We start from the raw sequence: 23,682 nt of genomic DNA on the forward strand, positions 1-23,682 counted from the left end.
AAACAAAGCGCCCAACAAGGCCTGACCTGAAAAACTCTTAGTGAGTCAGCAGGAAGATAAAAAATCCATGGGAAATTTTCCTTCCAGCACCAGCTGTCTGAACTGGTAGGAGTGAACTCATTTCTCACAGCTTGGAGCAGGAAAGGAAGAGCAAGCGTTCTAGCAAGAAGAAATCTGCCCTGGAATAATGTCTCGAGCAAAACAAATTCTTCCCACTGCTGTTACAGGCCTTTTGAAAGCACCAGAACCTGGTTCCCTTTTATTCCACATGAAAATCAACCAGCGAAAAGTCCACGGACAACTTCAGGTTCCACCAAAGGAGCTACAAACAAGCACGAAGAGTTTCATAAACTCTTTGTAAGCCCACTGCAGGGAGGTGACCTGTCCCCTTAGTCCTGGATTCAGAATATTTCAACTGTAGGAAGTGTGTTCATACCAATGTGGGACTGGACAAAACACTCACAGCCATAAGACACATAACCAAGACATAAAACTGAGCCCTTTCCTGCACTATCAACAGATCTGACAGGGAGTGCCCCTTGCTGTTTCGCTTTGCCACTCACATATGATGTTTTGGACTCCGCATCCCAGCAGTCACAGGCATAATGAGCCATCTCATTCTCCATATGCTGTCGGAAGCGCAGCTTCTCTGGGGATACACCGACCTTTGTAAGGAAGAGGTAGATTCTGCCAATGAAGTAACCGAGAACGGAGTTATTGATCACACCCTGCAAAGGGAAAAAGCAGGAAGAAAAAAAGAATATATATATATATATTAATTCCTAAGGAAGCAAAGATGTGATTTACTGTACTTCTGCCGACAACCTGACACTTTACAGCGAGAATTTCTTGCAGCTGCACGTGATAAAGTACTATGTCTGACCTAAAACTACTACATCTTTTCAAATTCACTTAGTGTCACTGACAGCACCTCTCTCTGAACAAAACAGCGAGTTATTATTACTCTAGGACTCACCACTAACTGTTCCTGAAGGTCACCTACTTGTTCTGATGCGTTTTTTTGGTAAGCCTACTCATGTACAATTTGCACGCATGGAGAATCAGGTAGTGAAATCCTGACATGCAAGCCACACACTTACGGGGCCAGAAAGAAGTTCAGCATCAGATTCCCAGTTTTTGGGAATTCCCGAGCTTTTGGCAGGTATTAGTATTCCTTTCTGCTCCTCTCCCATTAGCACAGGGTGAAGATCAGCCTGTAACCACTATCCCAGCACCACCTGCAGCCTCTCATTACTGATTGCAAGGGCCAGACTCGGATCTCAGTCACACCGATTCACTGAAGAGAACTGACTCGTGAATCCGAAAGCAAATCCCAACTGGCACCAACACAACAGTTTGTAGTTTAGGCTTGAGAGCAACACACAGAAGAGCAAAGTCCACGTGCTTCCAAGAGCAATGTTACCTGTTGAACAGCATCTCCCAGCCGCATTAGATGCGCCGACTGCCCGCTGACCTGGGCCTTGGAAGAGTACAGGAGGATGTTGAGATCTGCCACGTTCTGAAACTTGGGGTGATTTTTCTCACTGGGGTCCACAAAGTGCTCAATTTCTGCCATGGTGAATTCCCTAACGGAAACACAAGTGACCGCATGTATTAAATATTTTATGCATTAACCACAGCCCCTCTAATACATTTTGCAGCCTTTCAGTACTTACAAGGAGCGTGTAACAAGGATGGAATCAGACTTTTTAGAGGGGCATGTTATGAAAGGACAAGGGGTGATGGCTTTAAACTAAGAGGGGAGATTCAAGGTAGACATGAGGAAGAAATTGTTGCCTCTGAGGGTGGTGAGAGCCTGACCCAGGTTGGCCAGAGAGGTGGTGGATGAACCATCCCTGGAGACATCCCAGGCCAGGCTGGACGGGGCTCTGAGCAACCTGAGCTGGTGAAGATGTCCCTGCTCATGGCAGGGGTGGCACTGGGTGAGCTTTGGAGGTCCCTTCCAACCCAAAGCATTCTCTGGTTCTAGGATTCTAATAAATGATTATGCTTTAGCCTCTCGTAAGTCAGTAGTTTAAAAACATAAGCAAACCCAAACCAAAGACAACGTATAGACTGCAACGTGAACCAGTCTCAACACTTGATTTAGTTTCATCTTCAAATTCCTAATAAAATATTTTACAAATTCATCTAGAGATGTCCAGGCCATGGTCATCAGCGCTGTGATTCAGAGCGGATAATATCACTGTTGGAATTACTTCCACAAGTTCTCTGGAGTTTTTCCAGACTGCTGTGATGCCCATATTAGAATTATACATTTCCTACAGGGTCAGTAAAGACTGATCCACTGATAATTCAGTAGCCTCAACTCAGAGATGCCCAAAATAGCCAGGTGAGGTCACAATTTCTTGAAGGCAACGATACTGCTACATTCAGCCATGGTGTACCTGCTGTTTTAAGAACTTGTCTTTAATAGATCTAGACTCATATATTGATTCTTAGCCTTCTTGCTTGAGATCACTTTACACTGAATTAACTTATTATCGAGAACCTTTAAAAAAGCTCTAGGTAAACACTAACTTTAAATCAGAGGCATCAGGATGCAATTTGCAATGATAGCATAATAACACATTCTCCAATAAATGTGCCACAAGCTTATGATTTATATTTGACTGAAAATGCATTTCAATGAGAAAGTTCTTGCTTCTGGATGTGCAAGAGACAACAGGAGAACTGAGAAAATTCCAACGAGCTCCCTTAGTGCTAATGACGCCACTGCCTTTGGGTGACATTCATGGCACCACACTTACACCACATAGTGCCTGTGTGCACAGAACCACACTGACCGTACATGGGAGAACTTGTTCCGAATTAGATGGAAGAGACTTCTGCTCAGAATAGTTCAATTAAAATACAGCTATTATCCTTAATGAAATGCAATAATCACTTTTATCCTGGGACACAAAACTTGGAGAGTAATTCAGGCAGTTTTCCTGCTTTCCTGATCTTGGGACACAAACACACGGCCCATATCAGGTTATCACCCAACATCCTCTCTACAGAACTGTAGAATCTGCAGAACTCAGACAAGGAAATACTGCTGCAGGGTCAATCATGTTTTGACTCCAGATTTCGGTTTTAAAGTTAATTGCGTGAACATTATTAAACAAGCAAAGCTGCATGTCTTGTAGAAAACACAGCTACCTTTAATATGATCACTATAGATGATGATGGAAGCCAAATTTTGTTAGTTAAACTGAGTTTAATCTAGGTTGTTGCAACCCAAAAACTGTTTCAGAGATCCTACTTCTCATTAGCCAGGCTTAGATAGAATTCTGTACTTAAAACCTTAATTAAATGAGTTCTTTGCCCGTGAACCCTGAGACTCACTAGGCATGTTATCAGACATCCTCTGGAAGAAAGCACTAATGTGAAATAATCGTGTACAAACACTGGAACAAAAGGGAGGTGGTGCCTGCTACCAGATACCCTCCTGTTGCAAGGGGAAATGTGCAGTACCTCACTCTGATAAGGCCGGAGCGGGGTGAGATTTCATTTCTGAAGGAATTTCCAATCTGGGCAGCAGCAAAAGGCAGTTTGCCTTGGTTAAACTCCAGAAGACGTTTGAAGTTGAGGAATATTCCCTGGGCAGTTTCTGGCCTCAGATAGCTGAAAGGAGACAGGGGAGAGGAAAAAAAAAATCAGAGTGGGGATAACAGTGAGAAAGCAAACCACAGTTAATACAAAATTCAAAGGTGGTACTTCTTCTCTGGAGTCTTTTAACTCCAGACACAAAATAATGAAGCTATAGGCTGAGGGAATAAACACAAACATCAGCTGCAGCCCAAAGACAGCACCCCATAGTTCCTCCCAAAAGTAAACTGGGTGACTTGGCTGCTTTTGAGATGCAAGAATTGGATGAAAAGAGATGTTTGAATGAAATACAGTGGCCAGTTACATCACAGAGGGCATGTACCCTCCTTGCCTTTCCTGTGTAAGTCTAAGTTGCACCAGGCTCCTTACAAATTAGGATTTTGCAAGCAAACCATGACTACACCTCTGCTATTACACAAACTGTCAAGTGGCTTTAGTGTAAGGACCCTACAGCAATTTGAAACTTCCACAGAGAACACCACCTGCACAATTTCAAGTACTACACTGCAGAACATGCAAGGCATGCACCTCCGATCCCATCCCAGAACGGGTGCAAGAATCACACTCTCCACTCTTCAATCAAGGTTTCAGTTTTAGTTTTGGAGACCCCAGCTCAAGCCAATAGCCCCCACATTCCCACACACTAACTACAAACACCTAATAAATGATGCTACCACTGGATCACCCTGCTAAGGAACTTCATCCTGAAACAGATACACTGAAGCAGGTTCCCTGTAGCCATGAAGCCACCATCCAGTCCCACTGGGGACCCAGTGTTAACTGGCTTCATGGAAACAACTCCAGCCAGCGAGGGCATAGCTGTGATCCACACAGTTCGGCTGCTTCAAGGATTTTCACCATTCTGCAACAGCTCCTTGTTTCTCCTACCTGGACAGTGCTAAGCTGCCAAAGCAGACTGGGACTGCAAGGCTACTCAAGAAGCAATTGCATATTTCAGTCCTTTTGGGACTTCATTTTTATTCCAAGTGATGCAGAATACGAAGGAGAGTGTAAGCAGAGTCAGATTAGTACCTACCCAGGCATGTTTCCTCCAGGCCCAATGGAGGTCTTGAACATCAGGTTGAAAGAAACAGGAGGGGACAGGTCATTACCAGTGATGGGTGATTTCACGTTGTAGTTCACAAAGAGATCTGCGAGTTCTTGCTGGCCATAATTGTCCAACTAATATCAAAACACAGAACTATTTTAATTACTAGGCAAGATAACAGGAAAGAATTATGTCCTTTTCATCTTTTACTGAGCATGATCCACTGCACTGAATCACTAGTTCAAAATATTCCCTTCTAACCTAATTTTTCTAGCAAGCTAAAGCTTGAACCGATGATAAAGGAACACACGGCACATCCGCACAGTCATTTGAGTAATATAGGTCCATGGCTCAGTCATACCACAGAAAGTCTGAAGTCTAGATAGAAATGCAAACGCTGAGCACAAGAGTGGGTGTAAAGTAGAAGAAAAGTCACTGGGACTGCACCACCACCCACCAGTAGCTTCTTTTGAACAGTTCCAGCTAAAACATGGGGAGCAGTGTGTTGGGAAAGAAAAAAATATACAGTAATGAGGCAGAAGAAAATTAACATTTCTGCAGTGCTGTCTGCATTCTTTTCTGCTGCATTGTATTGTATTTCTGCTGCACGAAATAAAATATTCAAGCTACGCATTAGATCTCTTTGAGTTGTTCTGCATTTTAGTTAAATAGAGCAAATCTGCAGCACAGGGCTTCTGGTGGAAGTCCTTCTATTTGCTGTGAAAACAATTTGGTAATTCCCTTTCTCTGGAAGCTGGGAATCAAGCAGTAGAGGAACCACAGATCTAACTGCAACCTAACTGCATAAATCCCACGATTTCTAGAGCTGTTTTGTGCATTTACACACTAGCCTTTTGCATATGTACATTTAAATGTGGTTTCTAAACTTAAGTACCATAAAGTACCTATATTGAACAGTACAGCAATGATTTGACACTCAAGTTTAAAATCAGATGAGCTGCTTCTAGCATTAATTGTCATGATCCTTCATGCATCAGAGAGAAACTCAAGATAAAAAGAGTTTATTAACAGAGGTATTCACAGAATTGCAGAATCCCAGAATGTCAGGGGTTGGAAGGGATCTCGAAAGCTCATCCAGTGCAATCCCCCCACCGGAGCAGGAACACCCAGATGAGGTTACACAGGAAGGTGTCCAGGCGGGTTGGAATGTCTGCAGAGAAGGAGACTCCACAACCTCCCTGGGCAGCCTGGGCCAGGCTCTGCCACCCTCACCATGAAGAAGTTTCTTCTCAAATTTAAGTGGAACCTTTTGTGTTCCAGTTTGTACCCATTACCCCTTGTCTTATCATTGGTTGTCATCGAGAAGAGCCTGGCTCCATCCTCCTGACACTCGCCCTTTATATATCGGCAAACATTAATGAGGTCACCCCTCAGTCTCCTCTTGTCCAGCTCCAGAGCCCCAGCTCCCTCAGCCTTTCCTCACACGGGAGATGCTCCACTCCCTTCAGCATCTTTGTTGCCCTGCGCTGGACTCTCTCCAGCAGTTCCCTGTCCTGCTGGAACTGAGGGGCCACAGCTGGACACAATATTCCAGGTGTGGTCTCCCCAGGGCAGAGTAGAGGGGCAGGAGAAGCTCTCTGACCTACTGACCACCCCCCTTCTAATACACCCCAGGATGCCATTGGCCATCCCCAAAAGGATGGTCAAAGTTCAGTGTTCTGGTGTAGAAAAACTAATATAAGCTGCCCAGTGATGCAATACACTGAGAAAAAAAACAAAACAAGTTGTTCTTTCTGGAAGGAAATATTAATTCTATGCATGGCTCTGAAAGCATTTATACTAGAAGTCATGAGAAAAAGATAAAAACAAAATAAGAAAAAAAATAAAGGCAAATGTCTGTACAATTGCTCAGGAATGTCAGCCTGGAGCACCAACTATTCTCACAGTAAACACAGGAACAACCTGTGCAGGGTGCTAGAGACAGAGGAGCAAATCTCAAGTGTTTCAAAGCCAAGACAACTTGAAAACGTACCAGTTCAGAGCTAAGGTGGTTCAGGAAAATCCCGACAAAACCTCTCGTCTGCTTCTGTTCCTTTGTACCATAATCCCGCAGCAAGGGATTTACAAATGTAAAGGAGGGATTCAGAAGAAACAGCCTTTGTGCTGGGGTGTGAAGTGGAACAGAACAGACTGGCTGCAAGGAGAGAGCTTTAACCCTGCCAACCCAACATTCAAGAAACTAAGAAAATAGCAATAACCCTCCGAAACAGCAGCAGACGGAAGATGCGATTAACTAGCAAGTTTAGTGTATTTGTTAATAAGTTTTCAGTATTTAGGAGCATGAACAGCCTATCTTTATCTCCGAGATAAAGACGTCCGAGCATCTTTAGAGGCACAGAAGGGACACTGCATCCGGACTCGGTGCACCGCAGCTCCTGTGTTACACACACAGCCGTGAAGCATTCACGTCCCTATGAACGCACCCACCTGTGTTAGAACATTTTCCATTTCTGCCTTTTTCTCTGCTGTGCACTTTTTGTCAGACATAAGCTTTTGCAGGTGAGCTGTAAGCAAGAAAAATATGTTGTGAGTTTATACTGCGGCCACCACACTGACCCCAATCTAAAACTAGGCAAATCAGGAGGATCATCCAGCTTGAACGTATGTCCACCAACTGTACTGATAATGTCTATCCAGAGTAATTCCACTCATGTCATCAGGGCAATGTTGACCTACAGCTGATGAGCTGTACTGGTGTGCCACAGGGAAAACAACAGGTCCTTTGCTCCTTATTTTCTTTAAAGACTGGAAACTGAAAACAACATCTGACCCCAAGCCAGAAAAGCTGATTTTATCCAAATGCACGTACTGACTCGGTACAGCAGGGCTGGACTGCATTTCACTTTAAAGCACAATATCCTCCATAAGACACAAATGCAGACAGTGATGCTGAGATTTCCCACTCTCATTTGAAAAAAGCTATGTGACTTTTTAGGGGTAGGGACAGCAGGTTCACCAGTGATGGGCTGCAGAAGACACTTCTGTCTATGATGTTGTTCAGTGTCCAAAGGTTAGATGGGCTTCCTTTGGGTTTTTTTTAATAAAACAAAAAATTCTAACTTATGAAAACAGTTTTAATGCAAATATATTGTTCTACATACTTACAATCCATGGAAGAGTCTAGAAAATTAGGGAGCACAACCTACCTAAACCTAGAGCGGAACAATCGTTCCCTTTCACAATGGAGCTGTGTATGACAAAGTTTTCAAATAGGTTTCTTATTTCTAAGATTCCTTTGTGTGGTTTTTTCCTGGTTTTTGTTAAACAAATTTTAATCAATAACCAGAAAGCATTGTGAGGACTCTGCAAACCTAAGAAGTGCCTCAAGTCTGTTTAGCATTGCCAAAAGGCAGCTGAGGTCTAAGGTATACGGAAGTCAGAAGCTGCCATATAACTGATTTTGACACAGGGAAGGCAGCTCTGTCCCCTTACATCATCAGTTGTGAACAAAAAGCAACTGAAATTCAAGAAAACTAAGACCAGAACACGGTACAGAACAGGAACATTGTACAGGGACTCCTCAGTTTAGACAACACACTAAACTTTTATGGCCTGATGACACAGGATTTTATAAAAAGGAGTCCAACTATGTTTTTGCTAGAGATCCTGTACCTCGTTTAAGAGACTAACACAACATTTGGGTGGAACTGAGAACTTAAGGGATCTATGGTACGGTATGATTAATGAACTACAAACACAAGTACAAACAAATGGCTACACCAACTGGCCTTCCTTGAGAAAGATACTATTTTCCCATGTTTGTAAGGTATCACAGCAAGAAATCCCCAAGCCCACCTCGCCTTGGAACAAAACCAAACCTTTTAAGAGATGATCAGCACGAAAACATTCCCCATTTTTCACATCTTTCACCATGAAGTCAGCAAACTTGTCTACATGGCCAGAAGTCCTAGAAAAGACGATACAAAAATAGGAACATGAAAGCTGACACTGACAGCCCCAGGTACTGAGTGATCCCAGTGGACACACCGTTATCAAAGAGAAGCCCTTCAAATGGTGTGCCCAAATTTCAGGTTTACTCTTGCTGCAGAATACAGATGCACATTAAGCAGAACCATCCCACAGCTCAGTGAGAAAGTATCGACACATCTAAAACATGTCACTAAGAGGACACTTAGTGCCTTTAGGAACGGCATAATGATCAAAGCAAGATATAGATGCAGTTGTGAGGAGCAACCAGTAGTTCAGGTGGAAAGATTCCCACTGTTTTACAGCAGTGATTCGTGAAACCTTCTGCCCATTACACTGTGACCGACACAAAGTAAAGCAGTTGACTCAGCTCAGGCTCTTTTGGAAAAGCTCCTGACATATTTAGCAAACCAGCTGGTAGACTTAGTGGAGATACGTGGAGCTGAAAATGTCCAGAGTCTGAACTATGCTCTCGCTCTGGAAGGTGGTCCCTCTATCTGGTCTGGGGATAAAAACAGGTCTTCAATCCCCAGAGCTGCAGAAGCACCATTCACATCCAGAGCTCAATTAACACCCTGCATATCACCAATCCCTGAAGGATGGTCAAGTACCTGGCCCACTGTCTTAAACTATGACCCAGAAGTCCCAGAATTAGCCAAGCCACCTAATCCTTTTTCTGTTTTTCTTGACCTTTTAAATGGCATTTTCTTACCTAATGGGACTCCTGGGAGATAATACGACATTAGACTCTCAGACACAAGTCCTATCGCTCTCCCTGATTTATGGAACAACAGCTTCTCACACTGACCTGTACACTGATATCTAATTATTTTGCACCGCAACAGGGTATGAAATTGGGCGACCCAGTCTTCAGATCCCTGTGGGGAATTTTACAGAAGACTTTAAAAAGCAACTATGAGTGGAAATTACAAGCTGCAGGAAAAGAAAAAGACCCATATTTACTTCAGAACGGGCTCTGGTGTTAGCATGGTACAGTCAATCTCCAGGATTTGCTCTTCCTGAATAAAGTGCTGTCTCCATGCCTGGATGATGTTGTTCTTCAGAGCACACCCAACAGGCCCAAAGTCATACAGACCACTGACACCTGCAAAGAGAAGAAGGTAAAAAAAGACATGGTAGGTGTGAGAATGTATGAACCTGCATTGTTCACATTCTCGGTGTTTCCATCAGCTGGTTTAAGTCTGAAGTTATTTTCTGAGCATGAAGCACCAACTTCCCTGTGCTAAACAGAACATGGAATGTGGCTCACTGTAAAAAGCTTTTACATAAAGACCTGTTTTTACGTAAAATCTCCATGAAGCACCTAAACAGGCATTACCCTATACTAACCAGTGCAGCTCAGCTGCAGAATGCACAGGGGTATCAGCAGCAGTACAGGCTGGAACTGATAAATATCTGTAATCACCAATGATGAAAGCTCCAGTCCCTTCACTAGTGGATTATATTTTGAGGAGAGTTTTGTGGGAACAATCTATCCGGAGGAGGAATCTGAATATAGAAGAGATAATGCGTGTGCTAAAGCAATATGTTATCGTCAGCAATGAAGCATATCTGCCAATCACTAGTTTAGGCACAAAGATGAAAAGAAAAATAAAGTCAATAAAACAACTCAGAGTATTTATTTTAGTATCGCAGGTGAAAGAGCAGTAACCATACAGGCACTGTGCTGCCTCCCGTCCTGAGCTGCCCCAAATCAGCTCTCTGACGAGGTTTAACAGCCACATTTGTTCACTTGTTCAATAAAGTTCACTAACAAAGTTCAGCCAGGTTAACAGGTTCTAAAGTTCACAGCAGTTTTGAGCGCTATTTTGCCAAGGAAAGCTCGGATAGAGATGAGTGGTTACAAGGAAATAAGCTGATCACCCCCCCCTAAACACCAACACACCCCACCCCTCTGCAAGGAAACCACCTTCTATAATGTAATGCTCAGAATGTGCACGTTCGAGTCTGCCCATTCGCATTGAGAAAGCAAACGATGAATTTTGAGCCCCCTCCCAAAGACTTTAGGAAGGGGGAAACTTTTGAAAGGCTTATAGACTCAAGCAGGATAGTTTAAAGCCAACTTTAAAAAAGAATCCTTTACACTGCATTAATATAACATCGCAAGAGTACAGCATTTCACACAGCTAGAAAGAGCAGAACGTTAGCCTAAAGGTATTAAAATATACATTTCTTCAAATCTGTACCTCCATAAATAGAAAAGGCTTGATCGTAGAAAAACCTCCTTTTCAGGGTGTCTTCCATTTTAACTCTGTCCACGATGTCATCTTTGGGCTGCAAGGCCAGCTCCTGGAATTCAAGCAAACAGAAAACACTTAATACTTCCCGTTTCTGGCAAGAGGACAAATCCTCTCCACTATGAGTCAAAAGTCTGTAAAGACCATTTTGAAGCAAAGGTATCCTGCCAACATGCTCATTTTCCAAAGGGGAATGGTCATGCTGAGATTCAAGCGCTCAATGATGAACGTGATTGTCTGAGTGCAGCATTGTAGACACTTGAGGTGGACTCATCTGCCCTAACTTTGGGACACTAAGTCTGAGCTACTTATCCTCAGCTTTCTTTACAATCGGTGGAGAGAAATGGCAATTTCTAAAGCAATTCTTCTGACCTATTACCCTCTCATGACTATAAAAAGAGCTTAAAGTGACCAGCTCAGACTACAAATATCTACCTCTTCGTATACGTGAAGCTTTCAATAAAGTGTTCCTCACATGGAAGAATTTTTACCATGAAGATTACAAAAATCCTTGTGGCAAAGGTGTGTATTTAGCTACTTGTACAAAGAATATCTATTTGCAAAATGCAGCCTTTCACAAATATGGCCCCAAACACACAAAATTTAGACAGAGTGCCTAAATGCCCTGACTAGATTCTGTGAAAATGTTTGATAGCAGAATCACTATTTTATCTGAAAACCTGTAATTTTTGCAACCATTAGTGAAGTCAACAGACTTGAAATATTTTCTTCAACAAAGACGTTTGATAATTAAAGCAGAGTTAAGTTCAATAAACGCAATCAGTTCCTCAATGGCCAACAAATCTTGAACAGCCTTTTGGTAAGAAAAAGAATTGTATGACCAATAATTCCAAACCTTTCTTTTTTGAGCATCTATAAGCACAAATAAACGTGGTCTCATTTTCAAAGCACTGTATCTCTGCTTCTCCCATGAATTAGCGTAAGCCAAGGAGTAACTTTATACAAGAGACAGAAAGAGTCAAAGAGAAGAAGCATCAATACAGTATTTTTAAAGCATGGAAAGGGAACCCATTTGGTGCAATCTGCCTAAAAATATACCCTGTTTCCCCAAAAATAAGACATACCCTGAAATTAAACCATAGCATGATTTTTCAGGATTTTTGAAGATGCTCAAAATATAAGCCCTACTCCAAAAATAAGCCCTAGTTACAGTTCATTAAGAAGACAATTTAAATAGTGTCCAGGTAGCTATACACGTAAAAAATTAAAACTAACTGGCAATAGAATGCAGCAGGACAGATGTGACAGGGTGTGATGACATGACTATATTTGAACAAATATTGGTTTTTTGTTCAAGAACAAATGTAGGTTGTTGTTTGCGGAAAAAATAAGACATCCCCTGAAAATAAGCCCTAATGCATCTTTCGGAGCAAAGCTTAATATAAGACCCTGTCCTATTTTCAGGGAAACATGGTAGAATCACATTTCACAATGAGTTCGTTAACAGAAGGGACGACTTTTGCCCAGGGATGGACAGGAGAGCAACAGAGACCCTGGCAGGGAGAAATGGTCGGCAGCACAGGAGTAACTGGGGTAGGTATAGAATTCTGCAGAGTTCCTCTCCTTCTACTTAAAGTAAATAGTTAATGAACTGGTGCAGAAGAAACAGCATCTTCTGTTCAGCACATGTTGATAAACAGATGGCAGAAAAGTGCCTGTGTTGGCCTCCAAAGGGAAAAAAACCCTGCAAAGGAGCAGAATCATCTACTGACTTAAGATACAGTTTGAAGACATAAAGCCAAGGAATTTTAAACACTCAGCTGCTCTACCCTTGTTCAAAGCTTCCAATTCAGAGCCCACTTAAGTAGGAATCACAAGGCTTGAAAGCTGTACCAGCAGCTGCTAAAGGTAACGAGGGTTCACACTGCTGCCTTCTGCAAAAGTTGCGAGCGTGATGCATTGGTGGAAACGCTGTGAAAGGCGAGGTTGGAGTGCTGCATGCACAAGGGCCGATGCTGCTTTTGCAAGGTCATTCCTGCCCACACACGTTGTGTAACCGGCGAGCACGTCTCTACGCTGCATCCTACGGCCCTTTTCCAAGGGAAAGGTGGAGCACACAGGGACACTGAGGCTCCAAACCTGCCTTGCTACACCTTCCAAGGGCTGGGAAAAGCAATTGGGGAAACATTGAGAAACTATTTGTTCCAGGACGGCCTAGCTATCTACCCAAGCTTCATGCCATGGTTTCAAAGCACAGTTCCATGCTGAATACCAAGTAAAAATGTCATCTTTTTACTTGGGTTAAATGTAGGCAAGCGGTTAACAGCAGATGTGACAGAGCGTTGTTGCCTCACGTGATTCTGTACAACAAAGAGGGTCAAACGGTTTCAATTCACAGTAAGTTAGTTGCAATCCATGGTGTGTTTATTTAATTATTCATTTATTTTTAAGGGTACCACCAAAGAACAACTACAATCATTTCTCTCTGAAATACAAACTTGAAAGAACCTGGCAACCTCCTGGCTGAATCCCCACACCTGAATGTTTTTATGCTTCAGGAGTCTCTTTTTGTTCTGGTCTAAGGGCAGAGGGAAGGGGAGGGAAGTTTGCAGGATAAGGAAGTGTATTTGTATGTGTTTATTGATCTAAAGACAAAACAAACTTGAAGTTCCATCGTTTCATTTACATGAAGACTTTTCCGAGCACAGTTACATTTAAAAAGGGCCTCAATTTCTATACATCCCTCTCTTTAAGGCTGAAGAAAACCATAGGCCAATTGAATCTTTGTTTAAACTGTAGCAAAGAAAATGGTTTCTAAAGAAACATATTCCACACCAGCTTGGGAGTTCAAACACTGCACAAAGAATCTGAAGATGAAACTCTATCTATACAGTAAACGAAGACTAGCGACATACATTGAATTTCAGCTTTGACCATGAGCAACCTAAACTCGTATTTATTTGTTTGCAGATTGTGATTTAATGCTAACAGATATTAGTAACAGATAATGAATGAAACTTGCCACTAGTCAGAAACAGTCTGCCCTACTTTAACTGTTTAGCCCAAATCATTACTATAAAAGAAGTATTATGTGGAGATTTCAAGGCTTTTCAGACAAAATCGTGGAACTCAAATTTAATTTCCAGACTTACCTTTGCTTCTAGGACCCTCTTCCGAGCTTTGAGCTCTGCTACAGCTCTGTCTATATCCACCTGGGGAGCCTTCTCTTCCTTCAGCTTCCTTACCAGTTCTCCCTAGAAGGAGGAGACAAAACACAAGCTATAGATTTTTTGTCTTTGAAAGCCATGGATGAGAACTCTCCCTCTTTCAGCTCCCCTGGCAATCCAAAAGGAGCGTTTTGTCCTGTCTCCCCGCAGGTCTCAAGAGGCCGCTGCAATTGGCAGAAGCGAGAAAACACTTGTGCATTCGAGAGTTCACAGAACTAGACATCATTAGAGAAATTCAATCCCCCACACTATTGTTAAATCCCAGACCTGTTATTAAATCTCAGTGTGCAAATATACTCCTGTACGCACCACTTCCCAGTGGACGTCCCCAAATCCTGATTTGGCTTTGAGGATGAGCTAAGCAGATTGTCATATGGCTAACAAAGCCTTTATGCATTCTCCATAATAAGGTTTCTCTTCCTTCTCACCTTTCCCTTCAAAACCGGTGACCACTTTAGACTCCTTCTCTGTCAAATCTGTCCAAAACTGGCCAAAAAGTACAAATACTTTTAGAAGAAGGTGTCACAGAAGACATGTTTTTAGCCTAATGTATAAGTAAAGAAGGCTCTGCACGATCTGTAATAACTCTTCTTGGTTTTCAAACTTCTCCACTATCTTTGAAAAACAAACAAGCAAATAAACAATGCCTACATACATAAGAGCTGCCAAAGTCTGCAGTGGGCTTACGGCAAGGTCTTGACCCAAGTCAAACCACCAGCCCCTTGTTATGGTTCCAGAAAAGTCTTTGCCGCATGGGGATGCGGCATTTCCCAGGGAAATGCTCAACCTCTAAACACCCAACAGCATGGTTTGCTGAATGTGATCAGCAGCAGCCATGCTCTTGGAGATAAATTAATTAAAAGTCTTCCTTTCAGTGCCCATTCTTCTCCAACCAAAAGCAAGGTCTGTCTTGAATAACTGAGAAGGACAAAGGAGTTGACCCAGGAGGAAAAAGCAAAGGGATGTCAATGCCTTCTCAAGTGGGATGTTGTAAGATTGGGATGCTCCAAGTTCAGCATTTTTCTTGCATCTTGCACTCATGCATCTTGCATTAAACAAAAAGAAAACAAATCATCCAGAGATTACAACATTTCCACAATATCGGCTTTTACATAAACTCTGAGCTTTTCTGACATTACTATTGCAGGCGACTGCAAAACCAAAGAGAAGAGAATGCAGAGATTGCCATTCAGGAATCAGCTGAGAAAAGCTGAAAGTGCTTCAGAGACGACAAGGTTCAGAGGCTAATTATAGTAATAAAAGGAAGAAGCCTCAAAAGACTGCATTAAAACACACACACACAACCAAAAGAAAGAAAAATAAGAATCCTGTCAGGCTCCCTAACCCCACAGGCTACAAGAACAGAACAAATCTGGTGTTTCCTTCCTGTTAACTCATTATATCAAAACGTGAAAGTTTCACTCTGGGGCTGAGGACTTCAACTGCCATTCCTGGGTAACGTGGCAGAGGGAGGGATCCGATCTTTTCTTCTTTTTTTTCTTTTAAAGTAGTAAGTCCAAATTGCCTTTGTTGAACTAGGGGATCGGCAGCGGCAAAACATCAAGGTAGCAGCAAAGCGGCTGCTGCTGACTCAACAGAGCTGTCACCCTGCTCATTGCTGAGCATCTAAAAGCAGCAAACAGCAACTCTTTGTCCTGATATATAAGTAAAAGAGTACTCGGACATATGCAAGGAGAAAAAAAACCAACACAGCCGAAGCAAATAATTATGTCTGCTGACAGGACTCAATCTAATTAAAGCTCCAGGCTCGAGCCCAGCCCAGAGGAGGAGTGCACAGCAGGATTCGATGTGGCAAATTTTGCTGCAGCTTCGTCCCACGGAGCAGAAAAGCAGAGAGGGATCCACCCCTGGATCACGGCAGCTTATTGCATCAGGCACTGCTGCAGGAAGATACGCCGCTCAGCCTCCTCTCCATAGGTTACGTGTCCCTTAGGTTTAATTAAACCGCTTCTCCGCGAGCTGACAGACAGCAGCATCCTCTGCATCATAAGGTTATCAACCACCCCAGTTTTCCTTACTTCCTTTCCTCTTGTGAGAAGATCTCACTGAATTACTACTATAAAGTGTACAATACAATACCCGTGGTCCCAGCTACAGAAATTTACCCACAAACCTTTCCTCGGCTCCCCACACTCCTGTCCCCATCCCACAGGCAGCCAGAAAGACGGGGGGGGCATCGATACTTTGAAGGCAAACGACAGCACCCAAGATACAGGATTTTAAAATTAAATCGGCTAGCTCTAGAAATCATAATTTTATTTATAAGAAGCTCTCCTGCCAAGGCATTATGCTGCACAGTGATTCACAATAAAAACTCATTGAAGGGATGGTGCTGGTATAATTAGAGGGCCATAAATCTACTCATTTAATGGGAAAACACATGTACAAATCTACAAATACCAGGGACGCACACGTAGCCATGGGACACACACGTAGCTGTGTGTGCAACTAACCAGAAGACTATGGATTCAGCCACTTAAAGGAGACATGTGGGGAACTCACACGTATAGATTTTGCTGCTAAAACAGGGATGAAGGGGAACTTCCATGAGCTGCCAGTAACACACACAGCAAGGGAACCAAGACCAAGATCCACTTAGGAAATAAAAAGACAATCGAGTCCATCTCAGGTGAGAGAGAAGCTAAAGATGATAGTTTAGTTTGTGAGGGGGATGGAAAGAGAATGCGACGCAATCCTAGTTAATAGGAGACAGCTACGTATCTGGACAAATAATAATGATGAAACGGAAAATGTGCGAAGAAATTAATATTCTCTTACTACATCTGGCAAATACACGAATCCAAAGAATATCATTTATCTGCAAAACCCAACACACACTCAGTTCTCAAGGGAAGTCACTGTGTGACCCTGTGGGATGAGGAAACCTATGTAGGCTGTTTAATATAAAGAAAACGTGAAGAACCAGCTGCGGGGCCCCAAAAGCACGGCAAAGTCAAGCCCAGGAGAGCGAAGCCGGGCAGCCTGACGCACAGATCCAGTTCTGCCAGCACCATCCATCACTGCGGGGTGGGGAACGGGCAATTCACGGGAAAACAACCACCCCCGCTTCTCCGGGCTCAGCAACACCCGCACCCGGGGGAAGCGGCGCCCACCCCGGGACGCTCCGCCGGGGGCTCCGCGGTGCCCCCGAGCCGGACGGTCGCACGCAGGGTGCGGGGGGGCGCTGAGGGGAAACACCCCGCAGTGCAGGGCGAATGCACCCGGGGCACCCCCCGCGCCTGAGGGGGGAGCGGGGGACACCTCCGCGGGCGGGTCTGTCACACACCCGACCCCCCTCAGCGCGTCCCTCCCCCTCAGGCGGGTCCTCCCCGGCGGGTGTCCCCCCCCTCAGCCGGGCCGGGGCGCGTTACCTGGTGCCGCACCGCCTGCCGGAGGGGCGCCAGCAGCGCCTCGGCTTGCGGGCCGTCCATGGGGGTCGCGGCCGGGGCGGGCCGGGTGCAGAGCGGGGCGGCGGGCGGGCAGGCGAGGCGGCGCAGCAGGGCGGGCAGGACGCTACGGGGCAGCAGCGGCATGGAGAGAGGCGGCGCGCCGCCCTGCCCCCCCCCGCATGATGAAATCGCGCCCGGCGTAAAGCCGGCCCCGGACCCGCCGCCGCACTTTCCGCACGGGCAGGAGGGGAAAAAAAAGGGGTTGCTCCGCGAACGCGCCGGCGGCGGCGCCCGGTCCCCAGCAGCAGATTCGGCACGGCCGCGGCGGCAGCGGGGGGACGGCAGGGGGCGAGCGGGAGCGCTCGCCACACACACACGCGGGCGCGCACACACACACACGTGCACACACACACACGCGTACACGCACACAGGCACACACACACGTGAGCGAGTGCACATCCTCGCGCGCACACACACGTGTGCACACACACACGCACACACACTCACACACGGTGGGCAGCGCATGCACGAAAACACCGCCCCCGCTTTCCCCAGCTAGTGTGTGTGGGTCATGACGACACGTGCTTCCTCCCCCCGGGTGACATTTGTCACCCCCAAAGTGTACATGGCCCCGGGTGCAAAGAGCCATCACCCCATGCCAGAGATTTGCACTGCTGTAGCACCCACCTGAACCACCTCAGTGTGGTGTCCCCTTGTCCCTCACCCACCTGAGCCACTTCAGTGTGATGTCCCCATGTCTGTCACCCACCAGAGACGCCTCAGCGCAGTGTCCCCTTGTCCCTCACCCACCTGAGCCACTTCAGTGTGGTGTCCCCTTGTCCCTCACCCACTGGAGCCACTTCAGTGTGGTGTCCCCTTGTCCCTCACCCACCTGAGCCACTTCAGTGTGGTGTCCCCTTGTCCCTCACCCACTGGAGCCACTTCAGTGTGATGTCCCCTTGTCCGTCACCCACCAGAGACACCTCAGTGCAGTGCCCCCTTGTCACAGAATCGCAAACTGATAGAACACCTTAGGTTGGAATGGACCTTCAAAGCTCACCTAGTCCAACCCCCTGCCATGAGCTGTCATACCAAATTGCATCCTGGTGCCTGTGATTTAAAGTTAGTGATTACCTAGAGCTTTTTTTAAAGGTTCTCGATAATAAGCTAATTCGGTGTAAAGTGATCTCAAGCAAGAAGGCTAAGAATCAATATATGAGTATAGATCTATTATGACAAGTTCTTAAAACAGCATGTACACCATGGCTGAATGTAGCAGTATCATTGCCTTCAAGAAATTGTCACCTCACCTGGCTATTTTGGGCATCTCTGAGTTGAGGCTACTGAATTATCAGTGGATCAGTCTTTATTGACCCTGTAGGAAATGTATAATTCTAATATGGGCATCACAGCAGTCTGGAAAAACTCCCGAGAACTTGTGGAAGTAATTCCAACAGTGATATTATCTGCTCTGAATCACAGTGCTGATGACCATGGCCTGGACATCTCTAGATGAATTTGTAAAATATTTTATTAGGAATTTGAAGATGAAACTAAATCGAGTGTTGAGACTGGTTCACGTTGCAGTCTCTACGTTGTCTTTGGTTTGGGTTTGCTTATGTTTTTAAACTACTGACTTATGAGAGGCTAAAGCATAATCATTTATTAGAATCCTAGAACCAGAGAATGCTTTGGGTTGGAAGGGACTTTCAAAGCTCATCCAGTGCCACCCCTGCCATGAGCAGGGACATCTTCACCAGCTCAGGTTGCTCAGAGCCCCATCCAGCCTGGCCTGGGATGTCTCCAGATATGGGGCATCCACCATCTCCAGAGCCACGTCCGCAGCACGTGTCCCCGCTGAGGGGCAGGGAAGCGCTGGGGGCTGAGGACGAGGGTGTGCATGTGTGTTATTTTTTCCATCAGCTGCAGCATTTGAGCTCCAAAAGCTTTGTAGTCTTTGCACTTGGTGGTGTTTTGCTTGTCACTGATCCCTGTTCCCCCTTCCCCTGCCGGGGGACTGCGCTGGGATGGCAGCACCCGCCTGCGCGGGCCCTCGGGCTGGGTTGAGGGCAGGAGGCCAAATCCTGCTCTTCCCCTGCAGACACGAGTGTGGGGGGTCTCCTGTGGGAGGAAGGACAACCCCATGTCATAAAGAGGAGTGGTGGCATAGGAGAACTTCCCGTTCCTGGGGATTAAAGCACTCCATGAAGGAGAATCCAAATACTGGTTACATAAAACGAAATTTAATCATAAAACCACTTTGATTGGAAGAGATCCTCAAGTTCATCGAGTCAAACAATTAACCGAACACTGGCACCACGTCCCTAAGAAACTCATCTCCCTGTGCAGCCTGTTCCAGTGCCCAACAACCCTTTCCCTGAATAAATTTTTCCTAATATCCAATCTGAACCTCCCCTGGCACAACTTGAGGCCATTTCCTCTCGTCCTGTCACTTGTTACTTGGGAGAAGAGACCAACCCCCTCCATGCTCCAAGCTCCTTTCAGGCAGAACGAGATCAGAAGGTCTCCCCTCAGCTCCTGTTCTCCAGCTGAACCCCCCAGGTCCCTCAGCCACTCCATCACACTTGTGCTCCAGCCCTTTCCCCAGCTCCGTTCCCTTCTCTCAACTTGCTCCAGCACCTCAAGGCCTTTCTTGTAGTGAGGGGCCCAAAACTGAACATAATATTTGAGGTTTGGCCCCACCAGCGCCGAGTAAATTTTTTAAAAAAGAAAAAAAGCTTCCCACACACACTTTCCCCATTGCCACCATCCTCCTCCCCATCTCCGCTTCGTCCCCGTCTGCCACCTGGGACTGGGAACATCGGTGCTGATGTCATGTTGGTGTAATTGGAGTATTCAGGCTGCTATTTTGTACCTGTCGGTTTGTTTGAGAGACAGCCTCAACCTCGTAATGAACGCATCTGAATATTTATCTGCTTGCTCTGAATGGTATATTTGTATTTCAAATGCTTAATTGTTATTTTTATTTGGCTGCAAATTGCTGTTTTTATTTCACTGGCATACCTACTCGGAAACCGCTCTAGCGCAAGGTTAATGCTGAGCTTTTCTCTAGTCTTGATTTTTTTTTCTAATTAATCCAACGCTGATAAGGGCATAAGGAAGCTGCAGCCTCCTCCTAGCTTGTTGCAGCGATCAAAGATGTGAAGATAGTGGAATCAGCCCCAGAACAAAGTGGCTTGTTTGGAGGAATCACGATGGGGGCAAACCAGGTGGGAAAATGGACAAATTGTGAGCAGGACCCAGGGAAAATGGGAAACCTCAGTGACTGGGAGCAGCTCAGTTCTCTCCTGAACCTGGAGGACCAGGTTGCAGCATTTGTCCAGAACAGCCTTGGTTCCCCGAGCAGCACTGTGGAGCTGCAGCTGAGGATGGAGTCGGGTCAGGCTGGTGCCTCGAGCCTTTTTCCCTCGATAAAATCCTGTCTGGCACACGCTGCTGACCCAACAATGTCTCTCCTTGCAGATGAAACACACCTGGGACAGGTTCCCAGTGCTGTGACTGGCTGGTACTGGTCAACCTCAACACAACGGCCAAAAAGACCTTCTCCCTGCCCATCTAGCTGGGGGTGCAACTCTTCCCCCAAGGGACTTTAAAAAGCTGCTGGCTGACAGCACCTATGGAGCAAGACCACACTCTGTGCTCACACAAGGACTGGACTGTACTGTCATCTTGAACATCTTAGAGCCACATTATTTTTTTGTTAAATACAGGAGCAAAACAATAAAAGGGGGGCGGGGGGGGAGAAGGAAGAAAAAGGAGGGTGGACATGTTTTCTGAACAAAATTAGAGGACGGTGGGCAGGGAGCACAGAAGGAAACCCTGACCGTCCCTTTTACAATGGTACTGCTAACAACTGACAGCGTGATTTAGGGTCCTCAGACCCAGGGACACTAAGTAGGTTGTGCATGAAGAAGGGAGGACTGGGCAGCATCTTGCAGCAAAACTGTAGCAGCAAACAAGAGACAAACTGGACCCCCAGAACTGGGTCATACCCAAGGTTGGCTGGACCCATCTCCAAGGCAGTTTCAGTGGGAAGGGGATACATACTTCCACAGATTATCAAGAAGGTGATATCTGAGCTAACATTAAAGCTTTTTATCAGTGTGGAGCTGCATGGAAGGACTTTGTGCATCCACTGTTGACGTAGGGTCTGTGGACCAGGAACCAGTGTGTGCTTGTACCATCTCCCCCACCCCCTTGGGTTTTGGGGTGCCGTCAAACTGCTCAGACCCGCTCCGGCGCAGAGGATCTCCCTTAATCTGACACCTCAGAGAACCCCACGTCTCGTGCCAGTTTGCAAGGAAGACCCAGTGCTGGCTTAATTTTCGGAACCCCTGTAGATGGGGGAACCATAACCACACCCGGGGAACATCATCACCACTGGTTAACATTTCATGATTGTCCAGAGCCCAGTTTTCCCCCTCCTTTTAAATCTGCTTCCAGCTCTGGGCCTCTTTGTATTCAATTAGCACCTTGTGGGGACAGTTTGAGGATGCCCATGTCTGGTCTCTGCCCTGCAGCCCCCCAAAAATGAACTCACAGGGCTGTGGGGCGGGACAGGACTGTAGGGAGCGCATTACTCCATTCTCCTCTGGGGTGACAAAGCCACCTCTATTTCTTTCCCTGTGTATGAGGCTATGCTGGGGGATAAAATGGGACATGTCACCCCTATGACACAGGGGATCCCCCAACACAACAGAGTCGGGAAAGGGGGGGGGTGATTTATTGCACGAATGAGTTTGTAGGAAGAGGGAGGAGGGAGTTCAGGCATCATCCCCCTGCCTTCAGCTTGCAAACTTTTGGGTGCAGAAATAGAGTGGTATCAGCACCCCCTGAAAAGCCTGGGGGGTGTTAAGGAGATACCGGGTCACCGAAAGGAGAGCAGAATCGCGGCTGTGTGTCCCTCCTGCTCCCCCATTCTGGGTCCCCATCGAGGCTGACAGCGGGGGGGGGGGGGCGGGGGGAGCAGCGAGGCCACAAAATGGAAGGCAGGAGGGAGGCAGCATGAAAGGGGAAGGGATGGAGAAGAGGGGAGAGCAGGGCCCTTCTCCGGCCGCGGGGAATTTCTTCTGAGCGAGGGAAAAGAGAGAAAAATCCTCCGCAGAGGCGTAAGGAGGGGGAAAGAGGCCGTGCAGGAGGAGGGGAAAAAACAAAACAAATAATCCACAACACGCAGGAGTACATGGCGCCTTGGTTCAGCCTGCCTCGTCAGTTTTCAAATACATTCACGCTCCACCGCACTTAACCTCTCGGTGCGTTTTTCTGGCAGATGCACAAGACCCCAGTGTCACAAATCTCCTCGAAACCCCCAGAAAACAGAAACCGAGCCCCTTGCTTGCAGAGGGATGGAGGGGAAAAGGGTGTCGGAGGGGTTCGTGCTTTGCTTTTGGGGTGTTTTTCTCCGACAGCCGGTCCCAGTGCCGCTAGATGGCAGCCGGTCCCTCGCCGCCCGCCCGCTCCGCTCTCCCGGCCCCGGTCCGGGGCCTCCCGCTTCTCCAGCATTCCCGCTGCGTTCTGGGGAGGCGCAGCGTGGGCCTGAGTTTCCGTGCTGGGATGCTTTGCAAAAACCGAGGGGCACCCGAGCCCGAGCAGCAAAAATATAAAAAACAAGGTATTTCGCAATGAGAGGAGACGGCTGAGGACGATCCTCCGAGGCTCTGACGCCTCCAAGCTGCCTATCCCCGAGACAAAATCCTCCCTTTTCCTTCCCTCCCGCCCTCGGGTTTGGTTTCTTTCTGTTATTTTTTTTCTTTCCCTCCAAAAGGCCGCTTGCTTTTCCTTGGCTCATTTCAAAGATCAAGGTAGCAAAATCAGACAGCTGCACCCCCCCGAACGCAAGCTGAGCCGCGGCAATGTGCCTGCAAGGTTCAAGATGATTTCCAAGTGCTGGGGGAATTTTTAGGCTGGTAGTAAACTAAGAAGGGCCTGAAATATGCACATAAAGGGCTTAATCTGGCTTTCCTCTATAGGGCTGAGGTTTTTTAGCCTCCAAAACAGGGTGAATGCATGCAGCCTGCTTCTAGGGTATAGTCCCCAGCTCCTGGTTTCCCCCATGCTATGTTTGAGGGCTGTCTGGGGAAAGAAATAACCGGCCCCATCCAAGCCCATGGCACGGAGCATGCAGATAACTGTGGGATAAAACTGTCCCCAGGCCCTGTTTTCATCTCTGGGTGTAAAGTTAGCTGCAACAACCA

At 46.2% G+C, this 23,682-nt stretch overlaps 1 protein-coding gene across 2 annotated transcripts in view; it reads right to left on the reverse strand.

The window, feature by feature from the left end:
- The window catches only part of GARS1 (glycyl-tRNA synthetase 1), a 31,027-nt gene extending 13,332 nt beyond the window's left edge, over nt 1-17,695 (reverse strand). For both annotated transcript variants that reach the window (XM_065050327.1, XM_065050328.1), the window contains exons 1-10: nt 17,450-17,695; nt 13,983-14,084; nt 10,819-10,921; nt 9,575-9,716; nt 8,503-8,591; nt 7,112-7,188; nt 4,652-4,797; nt 3,481-3,630; nt 1,424-1,586; nt 564-728 (exon numbers count right to left, since the gene is read on the reverse strand). In XM_065050327.1, the coding sequence (XP_064906399.1) occupies nt 564-728; nt 1,424-1,586; nt 3,481-3,630; nt 4,652-4,797; nt 7,112-7,188; nt 8,503-8,591; nt 9,575-9,716; nt 10,819-10,921; nt 13,983-14,084; nt 17,450-17,611 (1,299 nt within the window). In that variant the 5' untranslated portion in view covers nt 17,612-17,695. The remainder of the gene's footprint in view (nt 1-563; nt 729-1,423; nt 1,587-3,480; nt 3,631-4,651; nt 4,798-7,111; nt 7,189-8,502; nt 8,592-9,574; nt 9,717-10,818; nt 10,922-13,982; nt 14,085-17,449) is intronic.
- Between the last annotated feature and the right edge of the window lie 5,987 nt (nt 17,696-23,682).

The sequence above is a fragment of the Columba livia genome, chromosome 2, assembly GCF_036013475.1.
Source record: "Columba livia isolate bColLiv1 breed racing homer chromosome 2, bColLiv1.pat.W.v2, whole genome shotgun sequence".
NCBI lineage: Eukaryota > Metazoa > Chordata > Aves > Columbiformes > Columbidae > Columba > Columba livia.